At 34.5% G+C, this 21,140-nt stretch overlaps 3 protein-coding genes across 5 annotated transcripts; 2 read left to right on the top strand and 1 right to left on the bottom strand.

The window, feature by feature from the left end:
• Positions 1-3,534, top strand: LOC120193336 (ubiquitin-conjugating enzyme E2 2-like). Of its 3 annotated transcripts, XM_039195849.1 has the most exons (6): positions 8-163; positions 984-1,117; positions 1,208-1,233; positions 1,855-1,944; positions 2,583-2,671; positions 3,175-3,534. In XM_039195849.1, exons 2-6 carry the CDS (start codon positions 996-998, stop codon positions 3,301-3,303), a joined length of 456 nt encoding a protein of 151 aa, XP_039051780.1. In that variant the 5' UTR covers positions 8-163; positions 984-995; the 3' UTR covers positions 3,304-3,534. The 3 variants fall into 3 exon arrangements, with proteins under 3 accessions (XP_039051782.1, XP_039051780.1, XP_039051781.1); XM_039195851.1 differs by lacking the exon at positions 1,855-1,944 and having other exon boundaries at positions 1-163; XM_039195850.1 differs by lacking the exon at positions 8-163 and having other exon boundaries at positions 863-1,117.
• Positions 3,535-8,156: 4,622 nt separating this feature from the next.
• Positions 8,157-13,318, top strand: LOC120193368 (UDP-galactose/UDP-glucose transporter 3-like). The gene is made up of 7 exons (XM_039195877.1): positions 8,157-8,304; positions 8,783-8,880; positions 8,998-9,128; positions 9,501-9,531; positions 12,046-12,149; positions 12,322-12,443; positions 12,649-13,318. The coding sequence occupies exons 1-7, from the start codon at positions 8,201-8,203 to the stop codon at positions 13,052-13,054; spliced, it is 996 nt and encodes a 331-aa protein (XP_039051808.1). The 5' UTR covers positions 8,157-8,200; the 3' UTR covers positions 13,055-13,318.
• A 7,029-nt stretch (positions 13,319-20,347) lies between these two features.
• On the bottom strand, positions 20,348-20,940 carry LOC120193348 (transcription factor PRE6-like). Its single transcript, XM_039195859.1, has 2 exons — positions 20,725-20,940; positions 20,348-20,562 (listed from the first exon to the last, which is right to left on the bottom strand). The coding sequence occupies exons 1-2, from the start codon at positions 20,848-20,850 to the stop codon at positions 20,407-20,409; spliced, it is 282 nt and encodes a 93-aa protein (XP_039051790.1). The 5' UTR covers positions 20,851-20,940; the 3' UTR covers positions 20,348-20,406.
• Positions 20,941-21,140: the final 200 nt, after the last annotated feature.

Below are 21,140 nucleotides of genomic sequence, written 5' to 3'. Positions count from 1 at the left end.
GGTTTATAATTATTGAGAAGAAAGGAATTTTAAGAAAAGGATTCTCTGATAAAATTTCCGTTTGTTACCTGAGCAAATCTCGGGAAGGAAAACTTATTTTTATTTTCTCCTGTGTTGTGAAGCTTTCTTTAGAGAATCTGAGTTAACTCGCTGCGCTTACTCTGTACGAACGCCCTTTTGTTCCCTTTTCTTGTTCTTTGATTTCCATTTCTAGAATTAGATTTTCTTTTGCTTGTTTTCTTTAATTTGCTAAGATTTGTGTGTGGTAATTAGTGTCTAAGGAAATTCTAGGTTGATTGCTAAGATATGTTGAAGCTTCTTTTATCGTTGTTGTTATAGTTAGGGATTCTGTGTTCGGATTCATTTCTCTGACAAATTAGATTTGTGTTTTTAGCTTATTTTCATGGCGATTTTAACTTTCTATGAGTATTTGCCGGCGTTTTTCTGCTAGGAGTTAATTTGTTCTAATAAGTCTAGAAATAATTGAATTATAATCTTAATTTCATGTTTGATGGTTGTGATTTGCTGAATCATTGTTCTGCGCAGAATTTATAAGCAAAAGTGTGCTTTTTGTCATCTTTGGTCCTTTTCTTCAATTGCTTTATCTTTAAGCATTTTTCTCATTTTTCTATATTATTTTGTATACAAATCGATGTTTCCAGCAATTAGTGCTTGAGATTCTAAGTTGTAAGTGCTTAATTAGTGCTTAATTAGAATGGGATGTTAACTAGAGTCTATGGGATTGGAATGAGTTGCTTATCGTGTAGATCTTGATTTAGTGGTCTATGCATGCTGCTCAAAGTATTATTGAGGTTTGAATGTCAATCTACATAAAGTTACAGAACTGATGTACAAAACTTGGTTTCTTGCGAAGTCTGATTTTAGTCGTCTTGCTTCCTGTTTAAGTTAAAAATCTTTGGCTTTTATAATTCACTTTTTGCATCTTTGTATTGATTTTGGATTGGCTTCCTTTAAATCTGCAGGAGGAGGTGAGGATGTCGACTCCTGCAAGGAAGAGACTGATGAGAGATTTTAAGAGTTTGCAGCAAGATCCTCCTGGAATTAGTGGCGCTCCTCAAGATAACAACATTATGCTCTGGAATGCTGTTATATTTGGGTATATGATAAAACAAGAATGGAGTATCTGTATCTTTTAGATTAAGATTCAATAACATGTGCTAATGTCTATACTATGATGAATTTGCAGGCCTGATGACACCCCATGGGATGGAGGTAATGTAAATTCTGCTGCATATTTTGGTTTGAAGAATCAATTTGTCTATGGTTCTTGGGCTGGTTTGTTTGGTTGTCTCTTTAAAAGATTGCTATGTTAATCTATCTATTAGGCCCATAATGATGTTATCAGTTTCCCATATATTAATTGGTTAAATGCTTCCTCTGAATGGTTTTCTGAATGATGAATTTATTATGTTTTGGCCCAAAGATAGAATTAGAGATTCTGTGAATTGTATGAGCTGATACTTAATGCAAAAGGCTGAAGGTTGGATTTGTTCAATGGGGAGTGACATTTTTAATTGTCCTGTAGACTTATTTATCACGTGAATAAGTGACGCAGAAGTGGAACAATCTCTACATGGACTAGAGCCTTAGTAAATCTTTAAATTCAATGACTCTACGATTTTGGTAAGGATTTTCTTCGGAAGATGGCCATAAGATCTCTGCATTTCGGATGGAAAATTGTCATGCTTATTTCTGATGTGGATTTTAGTTTGAATAGTAGAATTTTAGGATTATATAAGGTATAAGTTCGGATATTTTTCCCCAATATAATGTAGGTAAACTACTAACAACTATAAATTAATAATATCTGTCTGATAATTTTGACTCTTTTAGGTACGTTTAAGCTGACACTTCAGTTTACGGCAGATTACCCAAACAAGCCACCAACGGTTCGTTTTGTATCTCGAATGTTCCATCCAAATAGTAAGCCTCTAGACAAATCCTCTTTTTTTTTTTTCTGGATCCACATTTTCATCTTACATTTCATTTTGTTGCATGGCATGCAGCTTTTAAGCTTTTTATTACAAGCTTAAACTTTTTACACATCTGTGCAATAAGATAAATTTATCCTTTCTTGCATTTTAGGTGTAATACGTAGGGTGCAACTATAGCGTTTGTGCTTATGTCACTCGTCATGCCTTAAATTTTTATTAACTATACTTCTGAATGAGAAGATCTAATACTCAGAAAGTGCTTGGTACTTGTGATTTCTAAATGAGTAAACCTCTACTATGAAAGTGGGTTCTCAGGGAAGATTAAATTAGCATTGTTTATGAATCTCCAAACATGAGGTAATGAATGTTTAGGAAACACAAGGCCATTATTTGCTAGTTGTTTGTGTCATAAGCACCCGTCCATCCACACAATCAAAGCTTTGAAGCTGATGTTACTTCGCAAATTTACATGCTCGGCTTCAGTTTCTGGTTCTCATCATTTGATAACTATATTGTATTTTATTTGTTATTATGATACAAGTTTTCTTTTTGTGCTCGTGTATTTTGGTAATCAACAGTTTTAGCCATTTTTAATCGGATCCGTGTTTTATCTTGCTAACTTGTCAGTTTATGCTGATGGAAGCATCTGTTTGGATATTCTACAAAATCAATGGAGTCCAATTTATGATGTAGCTGCAATATTGACATCTATTCAGGTACGATATAATTTCTTCATCCTTTCATTTGCGGCTATCTAAGGGCCACAGAATAAAATATTATTAATTCCAATTGCCTCTGTCATGGTATATGCTTTGAAACAACCTGCCTATTATTGTGAACTTCCATCTGAAAGATCTGGAAGTGAAAACATTGGTTACCCTTGCAAAGCTCTATGGACAACCAGCTACTGGAACTCATTATTCATGTGATGGACCCAGACCTTTAATACTTTGCATGCATCATTTACGATATTGCTTAGCATTGACATCCTGTTGTGTCATACACACATAGAACATATAGAGATTGGGCTTCGGGATAAACAATTGGAGGGAAAAGAGGTAACTTTTCTTGTGAACATGTCGGCACCTCTAACTTAAGAATCCTTGGTTCTAGTCCTGATAGGTTGTTAGAAAACTATGGTTGTAATGCATTTAACATGTATGCCACTTATTGTCATCTCTCTTAGACATGTTTAAGCAGCTCTTTTTTGTGTATGCAGTCATTGCTTTGCGATCCAAATCCAAACTCCCCTGCAAATTCTGAAGCTGCTCGGATGTTTAGTGAGAACAAGCGCGAACACAATAGGAGAGTACGCGAGGTTGTTGAGCAGAGTTGGACCGCTGATTAATATCTCTCATGTCGGGCTCCATTGTAAGAACAAGCGTGAAGACAATAGGAGGGTATGCGAGACTGCTGATGGATGGCTCGAGGTTTGGTTTCTATGGAACTTCAAAATAGTCCCAATGGCCTGTCTAAATAACATTGAACACTAAAAATGTTTTCAAACTATTTTGGCTTTGTTAGTTGTTTGTGTTATGAAAATGAATGCTGCTCCTTGGCCTGCACTTTTCATCAAGTACTCGAAGAAGCATAAATAAACCGTAAGCCGGTAATCATACTTTGAAACTTACATTTGGAGACTTGATGATGATTTGTGTAAATACAAGTGGAACTATTAAGTTTACTTTTGGGCACTGCCTCTTCAAATATTTTTGGTCTAATTGTTTTTTAGGTCCTACTTTTACAACTAGACAAATCAAGCCCCCAATTTTTTGGTTCAATTTCGTTTTAGGTCCTTAGTTTTGAAACTGGGCAAATAAACCCGGACCTACCATCTTTTGATTTAAATATTTTTTATTCAAAGTTAAATAGATTATACCCTAGTTCTTAATTTTATAATTTTAAATTGATGATTTAACAATTAGGTTTTAATTAATAATTTTATTTTATTTATATTCAATGCTATGGTTACAAATCGTTGTAACAAACGTTGCTAAGCCCTTTATAACAAAAATAAACCATAACTTTAATTGGTTTTTTAATAAGTCAAATTTATACTAATACTTTTAAGTTTTACTTCTTTTATGATCCTCAATATTATATGCACATGCCAAGTAAAACTTCTTGCCATTCAAGACGAAACATATAATTAGGCAATGCCCAGCAGAATCATAACTTTATTTTAAGGAACATGAATTTCAAATGTAAAGTGAAAGTGTCATTTAAGTTGTGAGCAGCAAATGCGAAAGCGAAACTGTCACAATGGTTGGATGAAGAGAAAAGAAGTGAAGTAATTGAGGATTTCAAACATTATTGGCAATTAAACGGTACTGCACCATGCCAAATTAGAACAAATGCGGGATACTTTTTTTTTGGCTCAAACATAATTTATTTATTTATTAAAAAGGCTAATAAATAAGAGAGCGACCATGATCAAGTTGATGAGGGAACCTTTTATTACACTTTTACAAGCTAATATTGCCTTGGAGACATGCTGCTGCTGTATCCTTTTTCGGCTATAGATCTTCTCCATTTCTAGGTTTCTAGAAACATCGTAAAGTGAAACCGGAAGAGATATACGGAGATCGGTATTCCAAGCAGCAGTCCAATGCCAAAAACCTTGGCAAATCTCCGGTAGAGCAGCAGCATGTCTCGAAGCAACTACAAGCTGCAAAGATGGAAAGGATATGAAACTCCTTAAGGAAAAGCTGGAAGAAAGATGCAAGTGAAATTTGGCAAGAGTTGGGATGTAGTTTAAGCGTGTTTCTCTTGTAATTTCATGTTTCAGTTCTTAGGACACTGCGAGGAAGTTTTTAGTTCAAGAAGAAGCAAGGCAATGCCATCAGTAACTGCTGCAATGAAAACCAATGTTCACCTACCATTCACGAATGAAGAAGGCAGTAAGTAAAGTGGGGCACTACCATATTTCTGGTACTCGTATGAATGCAAAACTTCTGTTACCTGACCTTATATTAAAATTGTTATCATTCTAAAATCATGTAGTTTCATTGATGGAAATGTTATAATAATGAAATTTCTTATTACATATATATAATTAAATATTTAATTTAAGTAATAATTGATTTAATATAAAAATTAAAACATGAAATCACAAGATAAACATGTAGTGGGGGCAAAGGATTGTATTCAGATAAAATAGGGTTACCACACACTTAAACTACATCCCAACCTAACTAAATTTCAGTTGCATCTTTCTTCCAGCTGTTCTAACGGAGTTTCATATCCTTTGTATCTTTGCTATAGCTTTGCTTTCAGTGCAGCTTGTAGTTGCTTCAAGACAACCGAAAGAGATATACCGGAGATCGGTATTCCCAAGCACCCTGATGCCGAAGACCTTTGCGAATCTTTTACTCCCACCTGCTGATGCTGCTGGTTTGTGCCCATCTTCCTTTGCTTCTCGTTGTGTTTATTTATTTTGAAACTTCGGTTCTAATTGTCAGCCAACATTTTTGCCTTAATAGTGACCTGGATTGGTGTAGAGCCAACATCCTTAAACACTTTCTTTTTTCGTTGTACTCAGATGTTTTGAATAATCATGAAGTTGGTTTAGTTAATAATCATGCAACAAAACATTCGTAATAAGTTGAGTTATATATATTGGTACGTGTCTGTTTATATGGATTCAACAATTATATAAGCCTTCTTATATTTTATCTCTGCAAATAAAATATAGGAGATCGCACGAAAACCACTTTGATTGATCTAATGAACATACACGAGGATAGTGAAACACAGACCAAAATAAAATATGCTTTAACAAAATAAATACGTTATAGTCTTAAAGTTCAAAGCAATGAATCTGCCATATGAAAACGTCGACTAGGATGCTCTCTTTCTTGAGGGCAAACTTTGTAAAGGTAACAAGATGTATGCAAAGGAGTTGATTGTTGAAAGGCAACAAAGCAACATTCCTATCTCGATCAATGGCAGATTTGATTCCCCTTTCCCTGAATATTTTGTACAGACATTGGCATATTTTTTACTCAACAAAAATCACTTGATTCCCAAATACTTAAACAACAAATTGAGGTTTGGAAAAGTCATACCATTGAAGGAGAAATAAGGTATTATCTAACATCTTTTAAAGCTTTTATCGATATAATATTTCTTTACTTACAGAAGACATTCAATTGTTGACTTCAGTTATGGATAAAATAATATCAAACCCAAATTTTACCATTGATGAGGATATTAAACTAGAGGTGAAATCAGATAATATGTCATAAGCTGAATTATGCGTACGATTATTTACCTATGCCATTATATTGATCAAATGTATGCTTACAAAGTTCCATTGAAGGAGAGGATGGAACAAAGGCAACAACACTAGCTGTTTGCCATCATAATACATCAGCTTGAAACCCCAAGCACTTAACTTTTCATGTTCTAAAAGTTAGCCAGGTATCGTGCCCGTCTATCATTTTCTAGTAAAAGATATCCTTATCTGGTTCCCTCGTCAACTTGATTATGATCACCTCGACCTCTCTTGTTGCTTTGTAGTGTCGTTTGTGACTTTTTTTTATCAGCTTGAAAATGACAGATGTCATGGTATCTAGCTTGATTTTAGAACATGAAAAGCCAAATGCTTGGGTTCCAAGTTGATGTATTATGATGGCAGTGTTGTTGCCTTTGTTCGATCCTCTCCTACGTAAATGATAAAATTTTGAGTTTAACATTATTTATCCATAGCAGAGTCAACAATTGAATGTCACTTCAAGTAAGAAAATATTTGCTTTGATAAAATCTTCAAATATGTTGGACAGTACCTTATTTTCCTTCAATGGCATACGTCACAAACATCAATTTGTTGTTTATGTATTTGGGATTCGGGTTTGTTGCCTTCAACAATCAACTCCTTTGCATCCAATCTTGCCCGTAAATGATAAAATTTTGAGTTTAACATTATTTATCCATAGCAGAGTCAACAATTGAATGTCACTTCAAGTAAGAAAATATTTGCTTTGATAAAATCTTCAAAATATGTTGGACAGTACCTTATTTTTCCTTCAATGGCATACGTCACAAACATCAATTTGTTGTTTATGTATTTGGGATTCGGGTTTGTTGCCTTCAACAATCAACTCCTTTGCATCCAATCTTGCCCTTAGAAAAAATATCCTTATGGACGTTTACAGATCATTACTTGGAACTTTAGACTATAATTTATTTATTTTGGTAAAGAATATTTTACTTTGACTTGTGTTTTACTATACTTGTAGCTGTTCACAGATCGTTAAAGTGATTTTCATGTGATCTCCTATATTTCATGTAGAGATAAAGTATAAGAAAGCTAACACAATTGCTGAATACATATAAACAGAATCGTAACAACACATGACTCAATTTATTAGGAATATTTTGTTGCGGAAACCAACTTCATGATTATTTAAAGCTTTTGGATACATGAAAACAAGAGTGTTTTAAGGATGTTGGTGTTGCACTAATCCAAACCACTGTTGGCTGACAACTAGGACCGAAGTTTCAAAATGTCTTCAAAGGAAGGTGTGGGTCGCAGATAAGATTTTAGCAAACAATATGTTGTCTTCAATCTTGCAATTTTTGTATCCAAGGTGACATAGGCTTTTGTACCACATAAATTAGAGTTGCAGATATCTTGAGTAATTACCCCAAAATACAGGAAAGTAGAGTCGACTACCACAAACAGTTCAGCTCTCACACTTTCCAAATTGATTACATGAGCTTTCATAAAAAAAATATTTTTATTTTTAAAAAAAATTAAAATTAAAATATATATATATAGATACACACGTGTTAGAAAACAGTTTTTTTAAACAACGGTTACATATAAACACCTAAAAAAATAATATTCAAAATATTTACTTTGGACACCTAAAATTATTAATATTTAAAATTAACTTTAAATATAACTTTGACATTTACTTTTTGTAATTAAACCTTTTATTAATGAACCAAAAGTCAATGGCTTTAAGTCGAAGAGACGGTCGATGTAGAGATTGGAGAACCGGCAAAAGCCCGAGTTGCGTTTCAATAAACAACCAATCAAAGAAGAGTCATGAAGTCAGCAATCCAATAATATGAACACACGTGGCTTGGCTCTACTTCCTTATGATTGACAGGTTGGTCGTTACAAGATCTTTCTTTCCTCCTCTGTCGATTCTTTTCTTCTTATTTGATTCTCAGATAAAATCAGAGGAAGAAGAAGAAGAAGAAGAAGGGAGAAACAGTTATTTAACGGCGGCGTAATGGAAGCGACCGGAGTCGGACTACGGCGAGCTTTAGTGCTGGTGTTTTGCGTGGCCGGGATTTGGTCTGCATATATTTACCAAGGCATTCTTCAGGAAACTCTGTATGTTCATTTTTTCTTTTTTGAATATTTATATTCATTTTTCTATTTATATCAAATTGTTCTCTCTTATTTTATTTGATTCTGCTGGACTTTTCCGATTAACTGCTGTTGATAGTTTCCGAGGTATGCATTTTTAATTACCCGACAGATCATTCGAAATTTCTAGTTAATTTGGAAGTGGATTTAGATGCAAAGATAGAAAAGGCAAAAAATGGATCTTAGTGAATATTTTTCTTTAGAAGTTAGTTCTAGAATCACTCGAGTAAAATGGCCATTCTTTGGGTTTAATTAGAATAACTTGCAGTGATTCCTTCTACTTTATTGTAATTGAACCTACACTTTTCAATGGCAACAGTTCATTTTGTAATTTTTTTTTGCTGACTATTTGTTTGGATTCTGAACTTCACTTGAATGAAGATCGAAGTGTGAGCATATTCTAGTAAGTTACTTTATTGTTTCATGTCTCTTTTCTTTTTAGATCCACCAAGCGATTTGGCCCTGATGGGAAGAGGTTTGAACATCTTTCGTTCCTTAATTTGGCACAAAATGTAATCTGTTTAGTTTGGTCATACATAAGTGAGTTTCGCCATCCCTTTTTCCATACTATTGTATTTTGATAAAGTTTACTCTTCCTATACCATTGACCGATGAAGTGTAGAGAATAATTGATTTGTTCTTGTGCTTCATATACAGTGATCAATCTTTGGTCCAGTGGCAGCAGTGGTGGTGCACCATGGTGGACCTATTGGAGTGCTGGAATCACGAATACAATTGGTCCAGCCATGGGAATTGAAGCATTGAAATACATCAGTTACCCTGCTCAGGCATGGGCTTAGATTCTTCATTCCTTTTAGATATCTTCTCGTTTTATCTCTCATATTTTCGTGCCCATCTAATAATTGATATGCAATCCTAATCCACATTCGATAAACCAATTCTTAGTTAATTATATATGCCTTTGCTAGTCTAATTCTCGTAATTGGCAAAATGTTTTTATCGTTTACAAAGTTAAACTATGGACACTTTTTATTTTAGTGCCATGATCGATGACACATCATTGATAATTGTTGAATCCAAATGTTTTCTGGTTAGTGATGAGGCTTTAGTCCTTGGTATTACGGTTGCTGTTGATTTCTCCTTGGACAGCTAGATTGGTTTCAACTTTTAACGTTTGATGCTGTTCGTCCTACTTGCAGGTGCTGGCAAAATCCTCAAAAATGATTCCAGGTTAGATATACATTATTTTCTCGGAGCTATCTTTTTCTCATGATTCTTCATTGATTAGTAAATTGATGTATCATGCAAAGCATTAATAACTTTGAATTGGTAGTTTATAAGGAATATGTTATTTATTCCTAAATTTTCTTTAGGTTAAGGAACCATGTATCATGATGTTTCTGAATGATCAATAACGTATTTTTCCAGATCATTCGTTGGCCGTCGTTTTTCCTCTGGAAGATCGTCTCCTCACTCTGATTCCATTTTCCAGATCAGATTTACGAGAAAGTCATTCAATCGGCGCAGATCTAAACGCCATTTTTCATAGATTTACGCCGGTGTCCGTCTCCAGTTCACCCTCATTCCACTAGGCTCGTCGCTCTCTTGCGAACTAATCCCTTCTTCTAGCGTCCGGACTTCGCTGTCATCATCTGAGATTCTTTCTTTGTCCGGTTAGTCAAAAATAGAACAACCTTGGTTCTGTCAAGGTGTTCTCCCGTTCTAAACCATCTCTGATGGTTAGTTGAAGGTCTTCTCCGCAGCTTCTTCTTTCCTCATACTTAAGTTTTTCCTGTTGGAATCTCTTCATCACCTTCACCCTTCTTTTCTTCGCCGGCAGTCACAACATTCCATCGCCGAGCTTGCAGGAATTTCGTCTGGTCACTGGATTTTTTACTTCAACAGTTTCATTATATGTCGGGTGCTGGAATCCTCCCTTCTCTTCAGCAGAGACCTCCGGTCCAAGTTCCTCCACCCTCTGCAGCCGCGCATTCTCTGCCATCTCACCCTTCTCATCATGATGTAGTTCACACTATTTTCATTATGGGTCTGCCTGAAGATGTCAAAGAGAGAGAGCTGCAGAATTTTCTGAGATGGCTTCCAGGTTTTGAAGATTTGCATTTGAGCTTCAAGGGAGATAAGCCCAAGGGTTTCGCTCTCTTCTCAACTGTTAATTTGCAGTTGCTGCCAAGGATGCCCTTCAGAAAATGGTTTTTGATGCTAAGTTGAAGTCCCTATTGCACATCGAGATGGCAAGGAAGAATCTTGTTGTTAAAAGAGTTGTAGTTACAGATTCTGATGCTTTGGACAAGTATGGAGGTTCTCATGTTCCTCCAGTACTGCATTGCCAAATCCATCTTCTGTAGCATCTCCTAGTATTCATGTGCCTGTAATAGCGGTGTATTGCGATGACAAGTCTACAGTAAATGGTGTACACGAGGGATCCAGGGAGTCAATCACAAAGGGGTGCAGAGTTGACAAGTCTGGATGCTTCACATTATTTGTTGAAAATTTATCAGAGAAGATCCATTAGGAGAGGTTTGGATCTTTATTTTGCTCTCATGGTCGGATACTTGATTCTTTTATCCCAAATAAAAGGAATTCAAAAGGAGTTCGCTTTGGTTTTATTCGCTTCGCATCAATCGAAGAAGCAAGGAGAGCGATCTCAAAAATGAATGGCTCTCGTATCGACAGCAGCAAAATTGGTGTTTCTTTCGCTAAATTCAAACCTCGACATTTCTATTGGAGAAAGTCCTCGACAGGTGTTCTTCGCAAGTCTGGGATGGAAGATGTTTCGAGGAAGAATAATTTTAAAGTTGAAGATGTTATAGATGAAGAAAAACTTTAGGTGTTGAGCAATTGTCTAGTGGGGTGGTGCAAGGACTTTGTCAAAATTGGTCATCTCGCCAGACAAATGCAAGCGAATGGCCTCACTGGCTTCACCTTAATGAGAGCTGCTGGTAATGCGATTTTAATGATTTTCGAAGACAATGCTTCTTTGAGAAGTGTGAAGAACGATAAATCAAAGATTCTCGCAGAGTAGTTCTCCTTAGTCGAAGCTTGGTCAGAGAGTTTGGTAATGGAGTGTCGTCGAGTATGGTTAGTTTGCGAGGGTGTTCCTTTTCACGCATGGAATTGGGATACTTTCAAGAACATTGCTGATAAGTGGGGTTTATTACTAGCTATCGACGAAAGTTGTCAGTCTCCATCATCCTTTGATCGGGCAAAAATTCAAGTCCTCAAAAAGGTTGATGCGAGAATTGATGCGATTGTGGAATTGAAGGTTGGTGACAACTTCTTCAAGGTCATGGTGCATGAGATAGAGCCTTCATTCAAACCAAACTCTTGGGCTCCTGAAGAAGACGAGTCCCATTAGATCTTGTCTCTTCAATTGTGGTTGTTTTAGTCTATATGGTTGTAGGTGTTGCTTTTAATTTGTATTATGTTCTGTTGCGCTGTTTTATTCCTACTGCTGATGGTGTAATTAGATGTAAGGTGATTAGACTGTGGCTTTGGATGAGGTTATATGAGGTTAAGGTGTATATTGTAATGGTGTACATCACCATGAGAGGATATTCCGGGGTGTCTTTTGTATCGGGTATTTTATCAATAAAATTTTAGGTACTCTTTTCTTCCTTTCAATGTTCGTTAATATACCTTTAGTATGTGAACGAATACGAAGGGAGTTTTTAACGAGACCTCCAACTTCTATAAAAAAAAATAACGTATTTTTCCCTTATGCAGTCATGCTGATGGGTACTCTAGTCTATGGTATTCGATACTCTTTCCCTGAGTATATCTGCACATTCCTTGTGGCGGGAGGGGTATCTATGTTTGCACTTATCAAGGTGAGAAATGTACTATTTGTTGGACTGTAATAACAATGTCACTATTTTTCTAGTTCTAATTGACCTCTTGCTTCTTCGCTAGGCATATTGATGACTACATGTCTAAGTCTCCCCATGAAATCTCAGTTCCAAGTCATGCTTTGCTCATATGTCTGCTCAGATCTTATTCCAGACTAGCAAAAAATCAATTAGCAAGTTGGAACATCCTAATGCACCCCTTGGATATGGGCTCTGTTTTTTAAACCTTGCATTTGATGGCTTTACTAACGCCACTCAGGATTCAATAAATACTAGGTATGTTTGTCGAAACCTTCTTTGTACTTTAGCTTTGGTGCTTGGTATTTTGTTAGACACTTATTATGCACTGCTGTTTTGATCCTTTTTATTATAGTTTGTTAGTCAATCGAATAAGCTTTCCAAGTAAATTTAGGAGCAAAACTCTTACTGTTTTTCCCCCAAAGGAGAACTTTGGTTCATTCATCTTTTTTTCTTTGCTCAGGTATCCAAAGACAAGTGCTTGGGATATAATGTTGGGAATGAACTTATGGGGTACCTTATACAACATGATCTACATGTTTGGGTGGCCACAAGCTAGTGGTTTTGAGGCAGTCCGGTTCTGCAAGCAACATCCGGAAGCTGCTCAGGATATTTTGTTCTATTGCCTCTGCGGTGCCATTGGCCAGAATTTCATTTTCTTGACCGTAAGGCGATTCGGCTCCTTGGCAAACACAACCATCACCACAACACGCAAATTCTTCAGCATCGTGGTGTCTTCTCTGCTGAGTGGCAATCCATTGTCCACGAAGCAATGGAGTTGCATACTCATGGTTTTCGCCGGGTTGTCTTACCAAATATTCCTCAAGTGGAAGAAGTTGCAGAAGCTGCAGAAGAAGAGAAAGGTCTGAACGACGCGTTTAAACAGGTTTTGAGCTTTACACTTAAACCTCTTCGTGTGCGTGTGTGTGTTTCAATTTCTAATTTGTTTACCGTCCCATGGGTATACAATCATTGCAACCCTAAGGTTCAGTGATCCCAAATTTTAAAACAAAACTTGGGATTTGGTAATGTAGTTCATAGATCTCATTGGAGAAAACAGGCTATTTGTTTCCACAAGGTAGGAAGTTCGTAATCCTATGTTTAGTAGGAGTAATATTTTTGCTCTTGTCTTAGTATATGAATTACAATAAATTAGTATTTTTTAGCCTCTCACATGATTCTGCATTGTTAATCTTAGACAGTAGCAGAAATAACTATTTCAAGGTCAACTCATATGAGAATATTTAGAAGAGTTTCAGTGTGAAAGTTCAATGGATAATGCCTACTACTTACCACAGCAACAAGAAATGCTGCTATATGGCACAGGCTCTACTTTCCAAGAAAGGAAACATTCTGTGTCAAGATAATTTGTAGAATTAGGAGAATACCTAAATGCAGTAAACAATGGAACAAAGCACAACATGTGTCCGTAATTGTTTGTTTCATCACTGTAAAACTTAACCCCATGAAAAATCACGTGCCAGCCTCAAGGATGGACGAGAGGGGCTGAGGGACCGTCCCTTGAAATTTTTAGATTTTTAGAATATAATTTAATTTTCTATTAATGATCTAATTTCTCCCTTAAGATTCCTAACAACCCCACTAGCAGCAGTTGAAAATCCCATATGTTCCCGACTGCCATCCAACATCTTGTCATGCACAATTATACAAAACACGTGGTATCATAGGACCCTGTACATGAGAGGCATCGAGCCAGAATCATCAAGCTACAACCCTTAGATCTGATTTTGATTCACGACGATGAGTAAGTTTCCGTTTGGGAATCCTCGTTGATGAAGACGAGAAAGAAATCGAAAGAGAGCTAGAAGACGAATTCGGTTCGACTTGATGCCGAGGATCGTCGATCATTTCAACCTCCAATTCATCCCGTGTGGAACCCTGATGGGCACTGAGTCAATCACTCTCCCTCCATAAGTCTCCGATTCAAGGAACTAACCAAATTCAACCTTCACATTAAAAATTCAGAATATAAAAATGAATAATGTACGTAAAAGGTCACTTACGATCAGACCGTCGAGGACTTCAGGGAAAAAAAACTTGAATTCGATTTCAAGATTTAATTTAATATTTAAGTTATTTTTTGTCTAGTTAGATATTTAAACTAAATTGTAATGTTCAATTTAAAATTAAAAAAATAGTTAGAAACATAAATTTGATTTTATGATGTAATTTGGTACTTTAACGTGATTTTAATATTCTAATTAATTTAAATAAATTATTTATTATAAATATTGATTTTGAGAAGATAATTAAATTGCAGTATCAATTTAAACCTCGAAATTAAATTCATATATTTAGTTTTGACAAATATCAAATTAGATGTAAACAGCATAGGCACTAATTCACCGAAAAGGGGGATAAATGAGAGCATTAGCTCATTTATTTCTCCCTTTTCATTTTTCACGGTCTTATGATAAAAAAAAAGGAGTATCACGAATTTTATACCTATTTCGAATAGAAACTGATGAAAAAACGTTAGACCGAAAAGAGAATTTAGTGTGCACTACTAAATCACGTGAGCCATTATTCACAGTAGGGGTGTATTCGGTTCGATTCGGTTTGGTTTTTTACCAAAAACTGAATCGAACCGAAATAAACGGTTTTTCAATATTTAAACCGAAATCGAATAGTTAAAAAACCGAAAAAATCGAAACCGGTTTTTTCGGTTCGGTTCGGGTTTTTTAACGGTTCGGGTTTTTCGATTCGGTTCGGTTCGGTTTTTCAATAAAAAAATCACTTGAAACTATAATTTTTTTTACAAAAATTGCTTATTCGGTTCAATATGGAACAAATGGGTTTCATATGAAAAACCCGAACCGAACCGAATCAAAAAAATGAAGCCTTTAAACCGAACCGAAAATCGAACCGTTTAAAGCCAAACCGAACCGAACCGAACCGTTTTACTCGGTTCGTGTCGATTTTTCGGTTTTCTCGGTTTCGTTGCTCACCCCTAGTTCACAGATTCCGGGGTTGACCTTTGTAGTTCCACTCTTCAAATCGAAATCGAAATCTCCTTGGCTTTAATAGGTCTTGCCGGCTTCCTTCTCAAAAAAATAATTTTATCATATAATGCATTCACCATATTAGTTTTTGAATTAAGGCTTCTTCAGGGCCGGCCCAATACATGTGCCACCTAGGCCTTAGCCCAGGGCAACATAATATTGGGGGCATCAGTTTATAAGCACATATATATAGTATATACATATTTGACTTAAAAAAATTAATCCAGTGAAACAAGCTGCCAGCTCCATCCTTGTCGTTCACCAAATCTGCAAGCAGTAACCCAAATTATCAAAATTCAATATCTACCAATCATTCCCTAAGTCAAAGAAGAAAAAGCAACCTAAATCCCTAAATTTTCGAGATTTAACTTCAACAAATAACGAAGAAAATCAACAAGAGGACAAGCAGGATTTCACTTCACCAAATAACGAAGAAAATCAACAAGAGGACAATCAGGATTCGGTGGAAAAAAAATAGAAAATGGGATCCATTTCGAGCACAAAAAGGGGGAAGAAAGAGGATTTGAAAAAACCATTCAAGAAAAAAACCATTAGCAAGCGAAATACACGAAAAGGGAGTGAGCAAAGGCAACCATTCGATTAAAAATCCTCATCCTATTCAAAACACTTGTAACAGAGAGGGGAGGGTTTATTTTTTCTTTGAAAGGAAAACAATTGTAACAGAGAGAGGCGAAAGTCTTGTTTACCTGTTAATCGTTGGTCATTGGAGGATCGTTGGAGACTTGGAGTTTTCATCGGAAAGACTTACGGTTTTCAAAAGGTAAGAGATAGAAAGAAGCTCGATTTAGGTTCGGAAGTCTAGTTTGTTATGAACTAAGACGAGAGGAGTGGCAGTGTGAAATAATTTGGAGTTTGGATCCAAAATAGTTTTGTTTATTTAAATATAGAAGTTTTGTCTTTTAATAATTCAAAGGGTGGTATGAAATGTTGCATTCCCAACTGGCTTTGATTTTTTTTAATATATATTCATTTTATTAAAATAAATTGAGCTGGGTTGATAGTAAATAATCAAAGTGAATTGAAACTTAAAGAACCAATTTAGGTGGAACCGTTCCGCCGCTTCAACTTACTCATTTTTTGCATATTTAGTCGGCACACATTTTTTTTATGTTTAGTCGGCAAACTTAGTATATTTAGGTTTTTTTTGGGTAAATTAAATTTTTGTCACTGAAGTCTAAGGGTAAATTAGTTTATAGTCCCCAAGACTTAGGTGCCTTTTCATAAATTAGTTTGATGGAAAAAACAGTGGCTAAATATTTATTTTATGAGCTTGTTTGATTGTTTGAATTTTGATTGTGTAGTGGCAAACTTAGTTTGATGAGAAAAAAAAAACAGTGGCTAAATATTTTCGTTCAAGACATTTTTTTAGAGTGATTCCTTATTATTTTTCCAGATCAGTTGATTGTGAGAAAGAACAAGTCAACAACATAAACTTCGAATCACCAGTCAGGTTGTATCTTTCCTTGCTAATATATTTGTTTTATAGTTTACTTACTACTATATTTGTTTTATTGATTACTTTTAAATATGTTACCTCGAAAACAACCATCGGGTGCCCAAAATAGAAAACGAAAAAAACAAGAACAAGAAATGTCTAATTCTTTACATGGGTCTTTAGATAGATTTATTGTTAAACCGATTAAACCTTCTAATAATCCGATTGGAAATTCCAATGATTCACCTAATACTTCTAATAATCCTATTAGAAATTTCAATGATTCATATAATACTTCTAATAATAATATTGGAAATTCCAATGATTCACCTAATGATTCGGTTGATAATTCTAAAGATGGTGAGAATAATGAATTTGTTGATAAAGATAAATCAAGTGTTTTTAATATTTTTGATCCTAGAGTGTGGGATGACTTAGATTCAAAAATGAAAGATTTACTTATAGAAAAAGGGCCTAATAGAGAAATTGAACCTAATAATTTTTTCCAAAAGATGCACATGGTAGACATTTTTCTTGTATTTTTTTATTCGTAAATTAAGAAATGGTGATTGTTGTGATAGAAAATGGTTAGTGTATTCAAAAGAACTTGATAAAGTTTTTTGTTTTTGTTGTAAGTTATTTAAAACCTCTCGGACTAAAAGTAATTTAGCAATTGAAGGAATAAATGATTGGAGACATTTAGGTGAAACATTAAAACAACATGAAAATAATTCCGATCATATGATTAATTTAAGAACTTGGACCGAAACACGAATTAGGTTAAATAAAAATGAAACAATTGATAAAGAGTTACAAGAAATGATAAAAAAAGATATTGAACATTGGAAAGAAGTGATGGTTAGAATTATTGCTGTTGTGAAATGTTTAGCAAAAAATAATTTGGCTTTTCGTGGCAAAAATGAAAAAATTTATGAAAACTCAAATGGTAATTTTTTAGGTATACTTGAAATGATTGCTGAGTTTGATCCTGTGATGAAAGAACATTTTCGATTAATTCAAGACAAAGAAACACATAATCATTATCTTAGTCATAAAATTCAAAATGAATTAATCGAAATGTTGGCATTGGATGTAAAAAGTGCAATTATTAAAAAAATTAAAGATGCAAAATATTTTTCTATAATTCTTGATTGCACTCCGGATGCAAGTCACAAAGAACAAATGACTTTAATTATAAGATGTGTGGATGTGACAAGTGTTCCAATAAAAGTAGAAGAATTTTTTTAGAGTTTTTAATTGTAGAAGAAACATCCGGTCTAAAACTTTTTAATATTTTACAAGATGCTCTAAAATCTCTTGATTTAGATATTAATTATGTTCGTGGTCAAGGGTATGATAATGGAGCTAATATGAAAGGAAAACACAATGGTGTACAAAAACGGTTGCTTGATATAAATCGTAGAGCTTTTTATATGCCTTGTGGGTGTCATAGTTTAAATTTAGTTTTGTGTGATATGTCAAATTCTTGTCACAAGGCAAAAATATTTTTTGGTACATGTCAAACAATTTATAATGTTTTTTCTAGTTCCACAAAAAGATGGAGTGTTTTACTTGAATTTATAAATGAACTAACACTTAAATCATTATCCGCTACTCGTTGGGAAAGTCATATTGAAAGTGTTAAAGCAATAAAAACTCAATTCTCTCAAATAAGAGAAGCTTTAATAAGATTAGCCGAAATTAGTGATGATGGAAAAGTGTGTCGAGATGTCGAATCATTAGTAAATGGTGAACTTTCTAGTTTTGAATTTATTTTAAGTTTAGTTATATGGCATGAAATTTTGTTTAGAATTAATTTGGTTAGTAAGAAATTACAATCCAAAGATATGCTTCTTGATGTTGCGGTTAAAAACTTAGAGGGGTTAATTATTTACTTTGAAGAATATAGGGAAATTGGGTTTGGCAATGCTATTAATGAAGCTAAAGAAATAGCATATAATATTGGGGTTGAACCTCAATTTCCTAAAAAACGTATTTCTTATAGAAAAAAACAATTTGATGAAATTCCAAATACCGAAAGAGAACAACAATCTTCTCAAGAAGCATTTTGAAAGGATTACTTTATTATTCTTGTAGATATGGCTCTTGTTCAATTGAAAAGTAGATTTGAACAAATGCAACATTTCAAGTCTATATTTGGTTTTTTGTTTGATGGTTCAAAGTTAATTTCATTACTTGATGACAAACTAAAAAAATGTTGTTTAAATCTTGAGTCTAATTTGACAAATGGTGAAGAATTTGATATTGATGGAAATGATTTATTTATGGAGTTACAAATTTTGCAGAAAATGTTACCGGATGAAGCACACAAAAGTGAAATTCCATGGACATCTATTCAAATAATGGAGTTTGTAAGAAGAATGGATATGTTCCCTAATGTGTTGATAGCATATAAAATTTTGTTGACGGTACCGGTTACGGTTGCTTCCGCGGAAAGAAGTTTTTCAAAATTGAAGCTCTTGAAATCCTATTTTCGAAGCACGATGACTCAAGAAAGATTGAACGGATTAGCAATTCTAAGCATCGAAAGTCAATTTTTACAAAGTCTTGATTATCGTAAAATAATAGATGTTTTTGCTTCAAAAAATGCACGAATGCATCATTTTAGGTGATATTTGTAGCCTTAGGTTTTGGTTTGTATTAGTATTGATATTGTTTGACTATAATTTCTATTACATTTTTGTTTAAAAAAAATATATTTTGTCTATTATACGGTACAAGTATAGGAGCATAAAATTATTATCTCGCCTAGGGCATTAAAACTCATTGGACCGGCCCTGGGCTTCTTATTGATTTGAAGACGTCGTGCATTCCTGAGGTTTTCTCAACTTGTCTGAAGACGCCATGCAGTCGTGGAGTCTTCATATTTAGTTTGAAAATGCGTGAAGCACCTGGCGTCTGTAGGTTGGTACTATTCAATTCACCCTAGATGGGGAAATAATCTCTGAGGTGGATTATATTTGGAATTCAAAAATCCCACTTAGATTATCTTATTCATTTTGCCAAATCTTGCCATCCATTAAATTTATTTAGTAATTTTTTTTTCATTTTAACTAATATCATAGTTAATAATTCATGTTTTATTCTTATAAATATTACACGAACCAGGTAACTTGTGTAGTTGAAGGGATTATTGTTATTCTTAAAAATCTCTAGTTCAAACACACGTCTATAAAAATGTTTGAACATTCATTTTGTAATGATTGAAAAGTAATTTTTTTCTATCACCTTAAACTAATTAAAAAATAACTATTTTCAAATAATAGTATATGCAACCGTAGCCATCTAGGTTTCCTCTATACATTTGAAAACTTTGCCATATCCATCTTTAGATTCATGCACGACACCCTGAACAAACCAAGACAATCTTTCAAATTTTCAAAATTTCTTACTAATACTACTTAATTATATTGATAAAATATTAGTTGATTATATTATTATTACTTATAAATTGTAGGTTTAAACATATTTAATGGATACATGACCTTCGTTTAGGGATTATAAGTGATTATGGCATTATACAGAAATAATAATAATACGTATAGCTGTAAATAAACTTATAATTTATTTTTATATTATAAATATATGAGGACAAACTCGATAAGTATACAAGTGTCTCACTGACTAGGGTTAAACTACACCCATATTGTTCAACTCTTGTCTGCATAAACAAACCCTAGATATATGGAAAAACTGAGCGATGCTCAATCTTTCAGGCTGATTATTCCATAAGCAAACTCCTGATAATGGCTGCTTGGTCGCTATCGGTGTCCGCCGAAGCTAATAGCTGAGATAACCGGTCGCTTAAGCCGTCAACTTCTCTGTGTAAGTTCCTGATGTAGTTGCAGGTTTCCTGTAACACCTTGGAAGCCGATACCTGAAACACAACAACGATGACCCAACACGAAATTGATACATTTCATGAGATTTAAAACCTTAAACCTGTCTATTAAGCCAAAGACTGGTCGGAAAAACACATCAGTCAATGGCCACACGAAAGAAAGAAACGTAATAAATAAAAAAAACAATGATTAGGTACCCTGTCGGATCGTCTTCCACGAAGCTCAGGGATAAGCTGTTGCAACTTGGAAACAAGGTCGATAATCTGATCATCAGTGATCCTGGAACCACTTGATTGCCTGGAACGTGATCTTCTGCTTGACATTGTTGCGTCCGGAGATAATTAAACCAACAAAATCAAAGTTTAAGCAAATATATATATAGAGAGAGAGAGTATGAGAAAGAGATGGGTTTTGGTTTTGTCAGAGGAGGAAAACTGGGGTTATGGGATGAGAAGATCCAAGAGAGATATGCTTTGGTAGTATAATCATAACAGACAAATGCATGGAAGGAAGCAGCGGGCTAGGCTTGTTAATAATTATGTTTTGTTAATATATAAGTTATATATATAATAAAAGAGGAAGAAGAAGGATGATTCATAATACCAAATAGAAA

The sequence above is a fragment of the Hibiscus syriacus genome, unplaced genomic scaffold (genome assembly GCF_006381635.1).
Source record: "Hibiscus syriacus cultivar Baekdansim isolate YM2019G1 unplaced genomic scaffold, ASM638163v2 tig00116995_pilon, whole genome shotgun sequence".
NCBI classification, from domain to species: Eukaryota; Viridiplantae; Streptophyta; class Magnoliopsida; order Malvales; family Malvaceae; genus Hibiscus; species Hibiscus syriacus.
The sequence above is the reverse complement of the archived record's forward strand: the minus strand, read 5'-3'. Positions and strand labels throughout refer to the sequence as shown.

Bases quoted from the DNA above. Each gene is read 5' to 3' on its own strand.
- LOC120193368 (XM_039195877.1), top strand. From the start codon at position 8,201: ATGGAAGCGACCGGAGTCGGACTACGGCGAGCTTTAGTGCTGGTGTTT. The intron at 8,305-8,782 runs GTATGTTCATTT...TTTTCTTTTTAG, and splicing joins GGCATTCTTCAGGAAACTCT to ATCCACCAAGCGATTTGGCC. The intron at 12,444-12,648 runs GTATGTTTGTCG...TTCTTTGCTCAG, and splicing joins CAGGATTCAATAAATACTAG to GTATCCAAAGACAAGTGCTT.
- LOC120193348 (XM_039195859.1), bottom strand. From the start codon at position 20,850: ATGTCAAGCAGAAGATCACGTTCCAGGCAATCAAGTGGTTCCAGGATC. The intron at 20,563-20,724 runs GTACCTAATCAT...GTTGTGTTTCAG, and splicing joins GTGGAAGACGATCCGACAGG to GTATCGGCTTCCAAGGTGTT.
- LOC120193336 (XM_039195849.1), top strand. From the start codon at position 996: ATGTCGACTCCTGCAAGGAAGAGACTGATGAGAGATTTTAAGAGTTTG. The intron at 1,118-1,207 runs GTATATGATAAA...ATGAATTTGCAG, and splicing joins TGGAATGCTGTTATATTTGG to GCCTGATGACACCCCATGGG. The intron at 2,672-3,174 runs GTACGATATAAT...TTGTGTATGCAG, and splicing joins CAATATTGACATCTATTCAG to TCATTGCTTTGCGATCCAAA.